This window comes from Dermochelys coriacea, chromosome 14, assembly GCF_009764565.3.
Source record: "Dermochelys coriacea isolate rDerCor1 chromosome 14, rDerCor1.pri.v4, whole genome shotgun sequence".
Lineage (NCBI taxonomy): Eukaryota > Metazoa > Chordata > Testudines > Dermochelyidae > Dermochelys > Dermochelys coriacea.
Genome location: NC_050081.1, coordinates 27,001,667 through 27,018,644, shown reverse-complemented (window position 1 = coordinate 27,018,644; position 16,978 = coordinate 27,001,667). Strand labels below are relative to the sequence as shown.

Genomic DNA, 16,978 nt, shown 5'->3' with positions numbered 1-16,978 from the left:
TGAGAAGTACACCTTTCTGTTTATGTACTCTTTGGCAAGGTGGTCTGGTGCCAAGATAGGGATATGCATTCTGCCTATCGCCCCACTGCAGTTGGGAACCCCATCATGGTAAAACCATTGACTATGTCCTGCACCTTGCTCAGAGTCACTACCCTTCTTAGCAGAAGTCTGTTGATGGCCCTGCAAACTTTGATCACAACAGATCCCACGGTAGATTTACTCACTCCAAATTGATGCCCCATTGACCGGTAGCAGTCTAGCGCTGCAAGCTTCCACAGAGCAATCCCCACTCACATCTCAACTGTCAGAACAGCTCTCATTTTAGTATTGCTGCACTTCAGGGCTGGGGAAAGCTCTTCACACAGTTCCTGGAAAGTGGCCTTACACATTCGAAAGTTCTGCAGCCACTGCTCATCATTCCATAGTTGCATAACAATGTGATCCTACCAGTCAGAGCTTGTATCCCAGGCCCAGAAACGGTGCTCAACTGTGTCAAGGTGATGCATGACTGTCGCCAGCAAGTGAATTGCTCCGCTCTATGTTTTCCAGCAGGGTGCTTGCATGGCATCACATTGCTTCATGTGGCAGCGCCTGTTTCAGCTGTGTAAATACTGCAGAATAAAGTGTGAGGTGTTTGTAATGCTCACAACAACGGTGTACAGCTGAGCGGGGTCCATGCTTATCATGCTGTGGCATCCACGTGGGTAAGCCAAGCTTACAAAAAAAGGCACAAATAAGGCTTGGTTTGTCTGCAGTTGATTTCAGGGATGGAGAGAGGGAGAGAGGGAGGTAAGTGCATCATGGGAGGCTAACACAATGTTCCCATAACCACCCGTGCCAATGTTTGGTCCCATAAGGCATTGCAAGCCCAACCCAAAATTCCACTCGGCTATGTGCACTGTGGGATAGCTACCCACAGTGCAGTGCTCCGTGCATTAATGCAAGCCCTGCTAGTGAGGATGCACTCTGCTGACACAATGAGTGTAGTGCAGACACACAAGATCAACTTGCTTAAATTGGAGGCTTAATGTTGAATTACATGAAGTAGACTTAACTTTGTAATGTAGACATGGCCCAAGTTGCGCTCCAAGTGGCCGCCTTAGAAATGTCAGAGATGGAAATTGTGATAGGGCATACACATCTGTTGACTAATATATGCTGGCTAGCATAGATACATATATTAATAGTATGCATTATCCATACCACATAGTTATTAGTATGCATTAAGCACAAATATTACAGCAGTTATATAGCCTAAATGGACTATGATTTTTGCTCATTTATGCCAAGTATCCCATAACCCCTTGCTTTCACTGAAGTAAGTTTTGGCTTGACCAAATAGGGAAGCTGACAAAATCAGGACAGATGACTGGTTTATCATAGCAATAGAAAGGAAGTTACTCTTACTGGCCTGAATTGGAATGTCCCAAAGGAAGAGGACAAGAACTGTGATTGTTCTACCCTAGAACAAACCTAGGAGGTGCCTTCATGCTCTTTGATATCTGAAATGCATGTATTCAGAACAAAGAGATAAGAGGGAAACCACGGTACCAGAAAAACAAGGTAGGAAGCTTCTTGGTTCAATCTAGTTTCAGATGATGTACACAGTACCTTTTACTTGTATAACCCCCTTGGGGTTTAGAGAGCCTGGCCCCTTTAAATCTTTGTCCTGAGGGGGGGAGAGCTGATTGTTCCAGGCAGAGGATGTGCTGGTTTTTTTTGTTTTGGTTTTTTTTTTGGGGGGGGGGAAAGCAGGGAGAGAGGGAGAGTAACAGGGTGGGTGTGTCTGGGACTCCAGACAGAAGGGTTGCAGCAAGCAGGCCCTCACAGAGCGAAGCAGCCGAGAACCTGCCCAAAGCCCAGGAGGGACAGAGCAGCTGATCAGGGACAGCCCAGGACAGGAACCAAGAGGAGCACTTCGCCAGGGAGGAATGTCCTGAGAAGGACACACCAGAGCTGGACTCAATATCATTGCTGCCCCAAGCTGTGTGGGGCCGTGAGTATTGGAGTTTGTGACTTTGCATTTGGAATAAGGAGAGAGGCTGTTAGCTAGTTAAGTGGGGAGATTGTCGCTCTGTGTGACTTTGCAAAGAGTGGCAGAACAGGACACTGGAGGAGTTTGCTGGGGAAAGATTACTTGTGTCGCAGATGACCAGGAGCACCCAAGACTCACCACTGGACTGGAACTCTGCCCAGGACTCCTGACCTCTGAGTGCAGATGCATTGCTGGGTTTCTGCCCTTTCACACTGGTACTGAAGAAGAACTTTTCCATCGACCTAGCTACCGCTGCTCTACTCCTTTACATCCTATATGGATGGAAAAACCTCTTCTGTTGCTCTTGGAAGTGTTTACACTGTGGCGCTACAGAGGCATAGCCGCAGTGATGTAGTTGTGCCACTGTAGCGCATGTGCAGATATGGCCCCATTCGGAAGAGAACTTGCTGTGAGATTCTCCTCACTGCTGTCAGAGCAACAATGATGGGCACTTGCAGATGAGGCAGACAGGATCCAGACAAAGTGAGTTTCCATTAAACAAAGGGAGGAGAAACAGGTTTGTACCACAGTAAACAGATCTTCAGCTACTGGGAAAAAGAAGTCCTTTGTTGTTAATATAAGTGCTGTTTACAAAGCCACTGTGGAGGATGGAGGAGTCCTGGGGTTTCTTTAAAGCTGTCTGAGTTTTAAAAAAATAATAAATATTTATGAATGATTTTGCTTGATTCTTGCAGTAAGATTTGATAGTAAAAACATCAACAAGAAAACTGCTTCCTCTCAATAGAAAGTAGAGACTTGATCAGGTGTGGTGAGAAAATACTCAGATATATTGCCAAATTCACTGGGTTCAATTGTTCTTGGATGAGTTATCCTAAAATTGAAAACCAATATTCAGTCTAGTGATCACAATCTTTTGGCTGTGCACACTGCTAAGCAACCTTACAATAATAAATGAGGTGCTGGGCTGCGCATAGCACTGCTGAGCAAACCTACATTAACAAATGAAGTGCTTGGCTGTGCATGCCGCTACTAAGCAATAACAAAACAAAATAAAAAGAAAAGCAGTACTTGTGGCACCTTAGAGACTAACAGATTTATTAGAGCATAAGCTTTCGTGAGCTACAGCTCACTTCATCGGAAATGCATCCGATGAAGTGAGCTGTAGCTCACGAAAGCTTATGCTCTAATAAATCTGTTAGTCTCTAAGGTGCCACAAGTACTGCTTTTCTTTTTGCGAATACAGACTAACACGGCTACTACTCTGAAACCTAACAAAACAAAGTGTAAGATTAAATATGGGGCAAAGCTGCAGAAAGGAAGCAGACTGTGCCGTAAACTCTAATCTCTGTCTTGACTTGCTGATCACTGTGGTATCCAAGAGATTTATACAATATATTGTTCTATATGTACTCAGTGTATCATCTACGAATAGCCCCAGCAAAATCAATGGGACTGGTCAGTGCTCATAGGCTTTTGCAGGCTACAGCTCTTCACTGTGCCAACAACTCCTTCTTCAGTTATCTCTTCCAACTTGTCCTTTTTCTCCTTTTCCCCCTCACTCAACTTTTCCTCTATCACAGGGATTCCAGGGGGCTAAATTTTATATTTAAAATAATATTTTAAAGGTCTCTCTCGTAACATATCATGAAATGGGAACAATTCTCTAAAGAGCAGCACTGCAATAGAAAACACACTCCAGGGGTTTTATACAGTACATGTCTAACAGTACTGTCCTGGTAAATATCTTTGGCTATTTGCTGAGAACAACAGTTTACCTCTTGCAATGGCTTTTTGTTCCTCCCTTTCCCATCCCTAAGTATTCCAGCTTCTATAAAGGCTTCTCTGTGTGATCTATGCTAAGCACAGCTATGTGACTGTTCTAAGGGAAGGCATTGTACAGTCTCTTTACATTTATGTAAAGTGGAAAGTCTATTCATGTTTAGAATTGTTAAAGGGCTCTATAGAGACAAATTCCTGCCAAGTGACTCAGCAATAACTCTGAAATGCAAAAGTACTTTCTTCTTTACCTCTACCTCAAGGAGCTGCTGTTGGATCAAATCCTATCATCAGCTGGAGGGATTATCAGAGGATCCTAGGACTGGGCTGGCCAATCTCTTGAAGTTAAGCCTTTCATCTTTTGTCCTCTACACCCAGAACAAAGGAGGATTTGGCGAGCAGCTCTCAGTCCCTGTACACTGGACCGTTTACAGCAGATAGATAATAGTTTAACACTCTATTGGACTTGATTTATAACACTGCACTTCTTTCCCTCTTTACTTTGATCTCCAAAATGGATTAGACTGAAAGGACCTTTGAAAAATACTTGGGAAAAGCAGTAAAATTTCAAAAGGCAAAATGAAAGTGTTGCTTCCTGTGTGCAGTGAACTGGGGAGCTCCTGACAGACATTAGTGGGTTGGCATGGCATAGTGACCAAGTGAAACATCCTCTGGGACAAAATGAGGATGTTTGTTTAATTAAATGACAATCCCAAAATGAATGCAACCCTGTGATTACAATGGGAGTTGCCACAAGTCAGGAAATACCAGTGTCAAAGGTGTGTGCACACCTTCTACTCTGCCATTGTGCATATGCACTATCAAAATACAACTTGGATGACATGGTCACATGCTAACATAACACAATACATCCAAATGCATCCGATGAAGTGAGCTGTAACTCACGAAAGCTTATGCTCAAATAAATTTGTTAGTCTCTAAGGTGCCACAAGTACTCCTTTTCTTTTTGCAATACACCAGTGGTTTTCAAATGGGTACCTTTATTCTTAGGGGGTACGCATGCTTTTGTCAGGAAGTATGTGAGAAAAATCCTGTAATGGTGGACAATGCATTTTATTTAGTAAGACTTGGCAATCTAATCATAGGTATATTATGATGCTATCTCAGATGGGGATACGTGGTAGACTCCATTATTTGGAAAGGGGTGCAACCTAAATGGTTTGAAAACCAGTGCAATACACCATAGCATTGGTGACCAAACTCAATGACCCTCTGAACCGCATACAACGATATTCAGAAGTTCAAGAGCCGAGGCGCACCTGCCGGGGCTTGGGGCTTCAGCCCGCTCCTGCTGGAGCCCCAAGGCCCGGCAGATGCAACTTGTGGGGCTGAAGCCCCGAGACCACCCTCCCCTCTGGGCAGAAGCCCCTACCCCACCAATGTGCTGCAAAGCAGAGAGCCCGAGCCGTTCTCCCCCTGCCCCAAGTCTGGTAGGTGGAGAATGGGCGGGGGGGGGGGGCTCGCAAGCCACACTTTAACTGTAAAAGCCGCATGCGGCTCATTAGCCGCAGTTTGGCCATCCTTGTGCTATAGTCACAGTGTCTACAGCTTCTGGTTCTATAGTGTGATGTCCCTGGCACTGTGGGAATGGAAGCCACAATGACCAGGTTGGCATTAACTCACACAGCACGCTGGTCTTCCCAACACCACAGGAGCATGAGACTTCTGTATGCTGGAGCCACGGAGGCAGAGATGGGGGAGGACCCCTGGCTTCCACAGACTGAGAACCAAGCTGATTCCAAACCTCACCCATCCCTGGAATCCCATGAAGAGAACTGAGCACAAACCCTGCCTTGATTTACCTTACCGAAAGGCCCCTCATCTTGAACATATTCTTGCACAGTGGGCTCAGTCTGACTCCCACTGCAGTCAACAAAAGTTTCACCTTTGCCTTCAATGGGAACAGGAGTGAATCTATGGTTAAGAGAGCTCCCACTACCATTGCTCTATTCCTTGGAGAAAAGGAGTACTGGTGGCACCTTAGAGACTAACAAATTTATTAGAGCATAAGCTTTCGTGAGCTACAGCTCACTTCATCGGATGCATCCGATGAAGTGAGCTGTAGCTCACGAAAGCTCATGCTCTAATAAATTTGTTAGTCTCTAAGGTGCCACCAGTACTCCTTTTCTTTTTGCGAATACAGACTAACACGGCTGCTACTCTGAAACCTCTATTCCTTGGCTCAGCCTGTCGGGCCTCTTCCCTTCCTTGCTTCCATACTGTGAATGGGCTTCAGGAGATGTGGGTTTTCCAAGAAACCCAAGGCTGCTCCGACTCTTCCTGTGCTTACTGCCAAGGAAACCAGCAGCCGAGGGTGACACATTTCCTTTAAATACTCTTGCACAGGTGGAGAGAGACATTCCAAAGAACTTAATTTGCAAGCTCAGTAAGCAGCTGGTCCAGTGCCTCCAGGTGCTGATCAAAGAACAGAAAGAGCAGGTTTCTTTTTCCATGGCCTCTTTCCCATGCTATGCCCAGCTGCGTCTCTTTGCTAGGTCCCTGCAACTCTCCTGTGCACATCTTGTGCTTGGACAGCTCTGACTCCCTCTTTGTGCACTCCTTCCACAAGTATTTCCATGCTTGCCCCCAAACTGCCCCTTAAACCTGGAACATGGTCTGTAGTCCTGTATCCCAAGCCATCTGCCATCTCCCAAAACCCAGCTTCTCTCCACAGTCTCTCAGGCAACAATCCTCTAATGCAGCTGTTTCCAAATTCTTCAGAGTCGCAACTGACTTTTAGACCACCAGTATTTTCACAAAAAGAAAAGGAGTACTTGTGGCATCTTAGAGACTAACAAATTTATTAGAGCATAAGCTTTCGTGAGCTACAGCTCACTTCATCGGATGCATTTGGTGGAAAAAACAGAGGAGAGATTTATACACACACACACAGAACATGAAACAATGGGTTTATCATACACACTGTAAGGAGAGTGATCACTTAAGATAAGCCATCACCAGCAGCAGGGGGGGAAAGGAGGAAAACCTTTCATGGTGACAAGCAAGGTAGGCTAATTCCAGCAGTTAACAAGAATATCAGAGGAACAGTGGGGGGTGGGGTGGGGGGGAGAAATACCATGGGGAAATAGTTTTACTTTGTGTAATGACTTATCCATTCCCAGTCTCTATTCAAGCCTAAGTTATTTGTATCCAGTTTGCAAATTAATTCCAATTCAGCAGTCTCTCGTTGGAGTCTGTTTTTGAAGCTTTTTTGTTGAAGTATAGCCACTCTTAGGTCTGTGATCGAGTGACCCGAGAGATTGAAGTGTTCTCCAACTGGTTTTTGAATGTTATAATTCTTGACGTCTGATTTGTGTCCATTCATTCTTTTACGTAGAGACTGTCCAGTTTGGCCAATGTACATGGCAGAGGGGCATTGCTGGCACATGATGGCATATATCACATTGGTAGATGCGCAGGTGAACGAGCCTCTGATAGTGTGGCTGATGTGATTAGGCCCTATGATGGTATCCCCTGAATAGATATGTGGACAGAGTTGGCAACGGGCTTTGTTGCAAGGATAGGTTCCTGGGTTAGTGGTTCTGTTGTGTGGTGTGTGCTTGCTGGTGAGTATTTGCTTCAGATTGGGGGGCTGTCTGTAAGCAAGGACTGGTCTGTCTCCCAAGATCTGTGAGAGTGATGGCTCGTCCTTCAGGATAGGTTGTAGATCCTTGATGATGCGTTGGAGAGGTTTTAGTTGGGGGCTGAAGGTGATGGCTAGTGGCGTTCTGTTGTTTTCTTTGTTGGGCCTGTCCTGTAGTAGGTGACTTCTGGGTACTCTTCTGGCTCTGTCAATCTGTTTCTTCACCCCACCCCCCACTGTTCCTCTGATATTCTTGTTAACTGCTGGAATTAGCCTACCTTGCTTGTCACCATGAAAGGTTTTCCTCCTTTCCCCCCCCTGCTGCTGGTGATGGCTTATCTTAAGTGATCACTCTCCTTACAGTGTGCATGATAAACCCATTGTTTCATGTTCTCTGTGTGTGTGTGTATATAAATCTCTCCTCTGTTTTTTCCACCAAATGCATCCGATGAAGTGAGCTGTAGCTCACGAAAGCTTATGCTCTAATAAATTTGTTAGTCTCTAAGGTGCCACAAGTACTCCTTTTCTTTTTGCGAATACAGACTAACACGGCTGCTACTCTGAAACCAGTATTTTCACAAGCGCGTCCCACAGTCCTCAATCCCTGAGAATGACTTTCCCAATCTTGCAAATATGCCACGTCTTTATAATCCACACTATATCAGCAACATTCACAGAAATACTCTGTTCATGGCCTCCAAGCCCCACAACTGTACAATGATATAAGAAGACTTCTTTGGTTAAAAAATCATTCCGGTTCAGAGGGAAATTAAAATATAAACAAACAAAATTGAAAAATGAGGAAGATGACAGCAATGACTACTCATCAAAAGTTAGGAAATGCAAACTACTGATAAAGATATCAATGAAAAATCTATGGCCAATAAGAAGCAGTTCTTTAAATGTGTCAAAAACAAATGAAATCCAAACGATGGTATAGTGCCATTATGATAGGATAAGGACATAAAATTATCAACCAGATACACAAAAGGCAGAAGTATTCAACAATTTTTTTGTTCTGTATTTGGAGAGAAGCAAGATGATGTATTCGTATCTTACAATTCTATTCCATCAGTATTTTATTATCATGATGATGAGAAGCGACAGCTTATAACCTGGATGGACTTTTCAAATCACTGCAGAAGCCTGGGTCGCTATCTGACAATGCTTTGCTGCATCACGTATAATATGCCCTGTATTGTTCAGCATAGTGCTCCATGCAGCAGAACCAGCTGCACAAGAAAGACTCATCACCTAGCGGAGTGAACACGCTCCCTGCTGTTAACAACTAAAGCCTATCACTGACAAGTACCTATTAACCTTATCTGTTAAAGTACCATCTAGGGAGACTGCTGCAAAATCTGGAAGAGACAAGAACTTGGTATCACAACACCCTGAGTGAATTACCTGAATGAATGAACTCTCTAGCTAACTCAAAGAACCAATCATTGCAACTGTGCAGATGAGCTGGAGAAGCCACCTTCAGGCCAGTTCTAACTGATAAGTAGCAAAATGACTAATACACAGTCCTGGAAGGATTCAATTTTTATTAGTAAATGTCCATTTCACCGTATATATGAAACTGACAAAAATATTTCCATCAATAATAACTGAAATTTATTGAAGGGAATGTATGAAAAATTACTTAAGAACTTACTCAGTTGAGAATGTGGAGGCTGGAGAAACTCATTATACTAAGAGTAGTACAATTTGTAAGACGAAAAGGTGTTTCCCTACTGGGAGAAACCCTGAGTGTTTCAAAAAGTTCAGCCTAAATCACACAGACTTTGTTGACAAGAGAATTGACAGTTCATAGACAATAAGAGGAAGAAGCCTTGAATTGGCTTGTAAACTAAAGATTTTAGCACTGGTTGTACCTTTGGTTAAAGTGGCAGAAGAGCCCACAGTACTGCTTAAATACCAGAGAAATTTGAAGGGCTTCAAAATTATCACCTGCATATTATGGTATGGGTTTAATGACAAATTCAGACAGAAAATAAAGTGCAATTTTTTAACAGTGAGGGCTGTCAATCACCAGGAGGGGCTGACTGGTGGGATACTTTCAGAGGACCAGGTGTAATTCACAGTAGAATGGACGCACTGTGGGGGAATTTCCTGGGGTTTCACTATTGTCCTAGGTGTGTTTATACACCCTCTCCCTTCTGTCAACCCCTCAGAGCGCTTGACTCCCAGTGTGGACAGTGGCTACCTCCTGACCTCCCTGTGCCACGGTCCCAGTTGGCAATGGGCATGCCCAGTAGCCCCAGACAGATGAAGGTGTGGACTTCAGCAGTGATACAAGCAGCAGTATGGGCATTTACCAGACCTGGGGAAGCACTGCTCTGAAATGGCTTACAAGTGAGCTCCACTCAGCATGCATGGCTATGTAAACTGCTAGGTGACTGCTGGGCAGAAAGGTAACCAGACTGGCCACTTTTGCAGTGACTGGTGCACTCTGGGACAGCAGTGGGAGGACTGATGGAGGTGACTGGGCTACCACAGCAGAGAAATGCATCATATGGGCACTCAGACAACTGAATTAACTCCCATCGAGCCTCAGTGACTCACCAATGGCAACCAAAATGGCCTGTAACAAATCTGTACATGGCACAAGAGCACTCCCCACTGACGGAAGGGCAGATCAACAGACTGTTCTCCCAAGATTGTCCCATTACTCCTAGTTACACCCCTACAATGTATGACTTCAAATAATTCCTCTCCCTCCCTTGGGCTTTATACCCTTCCAATATTTGTAGATTATGAGCATGCTCCCTCCCCTCTCCCTTAGTCAATGCTTAGCTCACTTGGTTGTTTTAATCTTTCCTCTTAAGTAAATCCCATCCAGCCCCAAGCAGTTGTGTTGTTCTTCTCTGAATTCCTTCCACTTTTAAATATCTTTCCAGCATTCAGGTGCCCAGAACTGAACACTAAAGCCCAGATATGGTCACAAAGTTTCATCTAGGGGGATTAATAACACCCTTTTCTGTAATGCGAAGTTGCAAACTATTCACCGTGGTTCAGTAATGAAGACATTAATTAACACTGATCCTACCAGCAATCCCTGCACTTTCTACCAGAAACCTCCATCCAACTGCATGCTTTGCCAGTTACTAATGCCCTTCCATTACTCTGTTTCAGCTAAAGAGAGAAGTTCCACATCTAGGGTGGTAATTGCCAGAATCATTCTTCATTGAAAATAAGGTGCTAAATTTCCATTTCTTCAGTATTTCATTACCTCCTGAATTGTCCCTGATTTTTAAAAAAGATATGGTAGTGGTTTAGTAAGCTTGTTAGACAGATCACCCAGAACGTCTGATTTGTATAGTGGGTATTCACATTTCCCAAGTACTTCCTTACCAGCTGTTTATCAGCAATAGTTATTTTGCAGAGTCAGCATTCCTTACTAATTGCTCAAACTTCTTTTCTATATTTTTTATTGAAGACAGATTTAGAAAATAGTTTTGGATCTCAGCCAGTTTTCTGCCACCATGTAACATGCAGATTAACTAATCAGTTTCCAAATCCCAGAGCAGCAGAAATGGCGCCAATACGTCCCTTGGCCCGCGCTGCTTCCAGCAGCTCCGATTGGCCTAGAGCAGCGAACCGCGGCCAGTGGGAGCCGTGATCAGCCGAACCTGCGGACGCGGCAGGTAAACAAACCAGCCCAGCCTGCCAGGGGCTTTCCCTGCACAAGAGTCAGAACAAGTTTGGGATCCACTGATGTAGATGATATTTCAGGGCACAGATATCTCTTGTGAAACTGTATCACTTTGATTTGTATTGTTTTTCAGGGTGTGACCTTCAGTGCTGGTGAAAGACGCTGGCCTGGTAGCCCGGAACACTGAAGATTTCCATTCATTCACAGAACAGATAATATACAGGCGGAACAGGCTTCGCTACCAACTTTCCTCACCTCTGCTGCTAGGGCTCCGAGTAGTTCAATGTCTAGTGCTCATTGAGACTCGGGGCCTCCGTTGGCAGTACGCATAGGATTGCAATTAGTGTCAATTCCATTTTTGTGATGTGGCCACTTTGCTAAGAACTGGTTTGACACCAGCTACATGTTTGACCCAGGCCATTTTGTTAAAGTTGTTTTTGATTCAGTGCCCCTTAAAAACAGAGCAGGGAGAGCCTGGACATGTGCCCTCTGGTTTAACTGGCTGGCCCAGGACCACCCCATCCACCAGGGGCTTTCTTTGCCATCCCAGGTCGCTCTGCCCTGCCCCCAGCAGCTGGCCCACATGCTGCTGGCCCTCAGCACAGCGGCAGGGATCATTGTCCAGGCCTCAACCCTTACCTGCAGCGCTGCCAGCTGTCCCGGCTATACTTACCGTCCGCGAGCTCTCCCTGGCCAGCCTCCTGGGCATGCGTGGGGATCCCGGACTCTGCGGAGAGAGGAGAGAGGCATCGTCAGCATGCACCCCATGGCGGGAGGGTGTGTGAGTGTGCTTGGCCCAAGCTGCGCAGTGAATCACTGAAAGGCATCAGTGTCCGGCTGAGAAAGGCGAGGGCAGTTGGCAGGGGAGTGATGTGGGGGCGAGGGGGCAGCCGGGAAGGAGCTGAGGGGCAGCCCTGGGCACCAAGGAGCCCCTGAGCCCCTGCCCTCCTCCACTGAGTCCCAGTGCTGCTTCCCCCCTGGGCCCCTCCACTAAGCCCCTCCACTGCATCCCCACCCTCCACCACAGAGTCCTGGACCCCTTCCTGGCTGTGCCCCTCCACTGTGCCACCACTGCCACTGTACCCCCTACGTCCAGCCACTGAGCACTGTGCCCATCCACTGAAGTACTTAACCTGTGCAGTCCCCCAGATCCACTGAACCGATTGTGCCCCATGGTACCACCCACTGCCCACAAGGCCAAATTCTGAATTCCTGCAGTACTGAACTGATTCTGAGGGGATGTGTCACTTTGGAGAATTCAGCTAATTCTCTATTCTAGTAATGTCCACAGGCCCTGATCCAGAGCAGGGCCTTGTACTGTGTGCTGTACCAACACGGGCCCTGCCCCCAAACAGCTGAAAGCTTAAAATCTGCAATCAAAACACCCTCCCTGTTTTTTAGATGTTCTGACTCCATTTGTAATGGACCAAGAGGCCCCAGGCCTGGTTTATGGGGCTGCCCAGAGAATTCTCCTGAAATCAGGGGTTATCCCCCTTTCACTAAGCTTGGGTGACATTCCCCCGGCTCTGTGCCACCTGCAGCACACTAGCACTCCCCCATCTCCTGCCTGCAGCTGCTCTGGCATTGCTGGCTGCCTGGAGGTTGTTCTGAGTCAGCTGCAAAGTGATATCTGCCTTGAGCCGCAGCCAGCTGATACAGACACCAGCTACAAAGCTGTGAACTCAGAGGCAGCAGAAACTGTTCCAGGTGAGTCCCAGCCATACACCCATCCTCTCCAGCAGATCTCTGCATGAGGCACTGCCAAGATACTCGTCCAATCAGTGAGCAACCCTGCTCTTCTGCACTCAGCTCTGCTTTAGCCCTTGACCTCTCCCACCCTCCCACTGCTGACTGAGGGCTTTCAGCTCCCCAGACTAGCTCCTAGGGAGGGGGATTTCACCTTGCACAGGCAGACAGGTTTTGTGTGGTTCTGGGCCAGAGCAAGTGGGGGCCCCTCCCCACCTCATTTGCCTGTCCTCCTCCCCACTCCGGTCTCTCCTCCCCACTCCCGCCCTGGTGCTCCTGCTGGGGAAATGGGGCCGGAGTGTGGGGGCTTCCCCTGCCCGCTCAATGCTCCTGCTGGGGAGCAGGGTCAGGTTGACCTCGCACCCTGGGAGGAGTGCTGGGTGGGTGGATGGAGCAGGTGAAGCCCCCATACCCTGACCCTGCTCCCCAGCAGGAGCGCCGGGCTGGCGGAGCAGGTCGAGGTGCAGGGGCACCCATTTTTCTGGGGTCCCCCAATTGGCCAGGGGCCCTGGGCATGGGCCCTGTTAGCCCAGTGACTGATCTGCCACCGCAGGCAGAGTCTATGCTAGAACTCTGCTCCCCTTGCCCTGGTGCTGCTGTGGTTAATTAAGTGATACAGAACACACCAGCCTCACCAGTCTTTGCCTGGAATCAGGCTGTACAATCTGGAACTTGACCACAAATGAAACTGTTTTAAGTCTTAAAGGAACTAGCCGAGGAGGGGCTATCTGAACCACTAATGTTCACTTTTAACAAATATTGGAAAACTGGGGCAATTCCAAAGGACTGGAGGCCTGCCAATATAGTGCCAATATTTAAGAAGGGTAAAAGGGGTGACCCAGGGAACTCTAAATCTGTTAGCCTGATGTCAATCCCAAGTAAAATAATGGAATGGTTAATTTGGGATTCAAAGAATACAAAGCTACAAATAGAATTAATCCCGGTTGGTGTGGTTTCATAGTTTTGTCAAACTAATTTGTGGTCTTTTTTTTTTGGCAGGATAACAAATCTGGTTGATAAAGGTAACTGTGTTGATATAAGAAAAGGAGGACTTGTGGCACCTTAGAGATTAACAAATTTATTTGAGCATAAGCTTTTGTGAGCTACAACTCACTTCATCGGATGCATTCAGTGGAAAATATTTTGCACTGAATGCATCTGATGAAGTGAGCAAATAAATTTGTTAGTCTCTAAGGTGCCACAAGTTCTCCTTTTCTTTTTGTGGATACAGACTAACACGGCTGCTACTCTGAAACCTGTGTTGATATAGTATACTTGGCTTTTGCCAAGACATTTGTCTTAGTACCACATGACATTTTGATTAAAAACTTGCATTGTATTGAACTAACAGGGCACAGATTTGATGGAATAAAACCTGGCTCACTGACAGAGCTCAGAATGTAGTTGTTAATGGGGAGATATTAATAGGCAAAGTGTGGTTCCCCGGTGATCAGATCTTGGTCCAACACAATTTACTATTTGTACCAACCATCTAAACGATGATATAAAATGTTTGCTTGTAAAGTGTGCAGATGACACAAAGATTGGTGGGATAGTCAACAATGAGGAGGGCAAGATACTGCTACAGAGTGATCTGAATCATCTGGTTAAGTGGTCACAAGCCAATAAAATATATTTTAATGCAGCCAAATGCAGGCCATGTATCTGGGAACCAAGAATGCAGGTTATATCTACAGGATGGGAGACTGTCTTGGAAAGCAGTGATGCAGAGAGAGTCTCAGAGGTCACTGAAAACAATCACCTCAACATGAGCTCTCAGTGCAATGCTGTTGCAAAAAGGGCTAATGTATGAAAAGGGGAATATCAAAGGAAAATAATCTTGCTTGGGGACAGACCATTGGTAGGACCACTACTAGCATACTGTGTCCAGTGCTGGTGTCCACACTGCAGGAAGGATTGGAAGTTCTGGAGTAAGGTCAAAGGAGGGCCACCAAATGATCCAGGAGCTGGGAAACAAGATTTTCTATGTGAGTCTCAAGGAGCTCCATTTATTCAGCTTATTGAAGAGAAGGTTGAGAGATATCGTGATCACTGTGTCTAGGCACTGACACATCATGGAACGGAGATCTGAGAGCGGGATGTTTTCAGCCTTGCTGACAAAGGCCTAACCAGATTCAATGGCTGGAAATGGAAGTTTGACAAATTCAGCCTTGAAATAAGATGCAATTTCCTAACAGTGATTAAACATTGGAACAGCTTAGCAGGGTAGGTGGTGGGTTCACCCCCACTTGTAGTTTTTAAAATTAGATTAAGGGAGAAATTTTACAACTTGGGTGGATGGGATTGGGCTGGATGGTCATGGTGGTCTCTGGTTCATGGTGGTCTATGAATTCATGAATCCTCCTGTTCATCCTCTTCCTTCACGAGCCATGAAGAGCTCTGCATTGCCCTCGACAAGCTCAGGACTGTTGCAACTCTGCACTATTATGACTATACTCAAATCTCATGCTTCAAGGCTTCTGGAAGGCACCTGCAGGGGTCAGGAAGGAATCATTTCCTCAATGCACAATTGGCCAGATGCATTCTGTTTTTTTGTTTGTTTTCTTCTGCCTTCCTCTGAGGCATCAACAATTGGCCACAGCTAGAGACAGGACAGCAGGTGGGGTGGATCAGTGCTCTGAAGTGGTTCAGAGAATCTTTCATCGAGATGCCTGGCTGGTGGCTCTTCTTGCATGCTCAGGATCACAGGGATCACCAGATTTGAATCAAGAAGGAATTTTCCCTAGGTCAGGTTGGCAGATCATTGGATTTTTTTTTCTTTCTCTGAAGCATCGGGTGTAATTTGCCTGCTGGGACCCTAGAAGTATGTCTCACCTAATGAATTCCCTGCCATTTCAGTGGCCTCAGGTGGTGGGGGCACCTCAGTCTCTCCTGTTCTCTGCCTGTGACTCACAACACTTTAGTTTTCTGAGGACTGAAATGCTTTAGTTATTAGGCTCCATAGAGTAGTATTTGCAAGAAATGTAATGGCCTGTGCTATGCAGGAGGTCAGACTGTATGATCTAGTGCAATGACCCTCCATCTTTACAGGCTACGGTACACCTTTCAGGAGTTTTGCGTACCCCAAGTTCCACCTCACTTAAAAACTACTTGTTTACAAAATCAGACATAAAAATACAAAAGTGTCACAGCCACACTATTCCTGAAAAATTGCTTCCTTTCTCAATTTTACCATATAATTATAAAATAAATCCATTGGGATATAAATATTGTACTTACATTTCAATGTATAGTATATAGAGCAGTATAAACAAGTGATTGTCTTATGAAATTTTAGTTTATACTGACTTTGCTAGTGCTTTTTATGTAGCCTGTTGTAAAACTAGGCAAATATCTAGAGAAGTTGATGTACCCCCTGAAAGACCTCTATGTACCCCGGATTGAAAACCACTGATCTTGTGGTCCCTTCTGGACTTAAACTCTATGAAACTATGAAAAGTTTAAAAAAAAAAAAAAAAAAAAAAGGACCGGGGTTAAATAGAGCTAAAGTTTCAGACTGTGCTAAGTGCTGGCCTAGAATATCTCAGCTTTGCAACAGCTGCTGCCCTTTTTTGGCAGTAGTGACTAGCAGAAAGAGAGAGAGTTTTGTGCTGTCCTATAAGAAATTGTAACCAGTGCTCATCCAAGCACTCCAGTGAACAGTGCTTTGTGATCAGTTTGTAACTAGGTCAAGTGAGAAGATTGTGTGGTTGCACTAGGGCTGTCAAGCGATTAAAAAAATTAATTGTGATTAATCATGCTGTTAAACAATAATAGAATATCATTTATTTAAATATTTTGGATGTTTTCTACATTTTCAAATATATTGATTTTAATTACAACACAGAATACATGATGTACAGTGCTCACTTAATATTTATTTTTGATTAAAAATATTTGCATTGAAAAAAAAATTGTTTTTTTCAATTCACCTCCTACAAGTACTGTAGTGCAATCTCTTTATCATGAAAGTTGAACTTACAAATGTAGAATTATGTACAAAAAAAACCTGCCTTCAAAAATAAAACAATGTAAAACTTTAGAGCCTACAAGTCCAATCAGTCCTACTTCTTGTTCAGCCAATCACTCAAACAAGTTTGTTTACATTGGCAGAAGATAATGCTCCTTGTTTCTTGTTTACAATGTCACCTGAAAGTGAGAACAGGTGTTTGCATGGCACTGTTGTAGCCAGCGTCAC

The 16,978-nt window shown here is 45.2% G+C and overlaps 1 protein-coding gene across 9 annotated transcripts in view; it reads right to left on the bottom strand.

Moving 5' to 3' along the window:
* GAS7 (growth arrest specific 7) overlaps nt 1-16,978 on the bottom strand; it is a 224,225-nt gene that overhangs the window by 57,259 nt on the left and 149,988 nt on the right. For all 9 annotated transcript variants that reach the window (XM_038371401.2, XM_043496449.1, XM_038371403.2 and 6 more), the window contains one exon: nt 11,708-11,761. In XM_038371401.2, the coding sequence (XP_038227329.1) occupies nt 11,708-11,761 (54 nt within the window). The remainder of the gene's footprint in view (nt 1-11,707; nt 11,762-16,978) is intronic.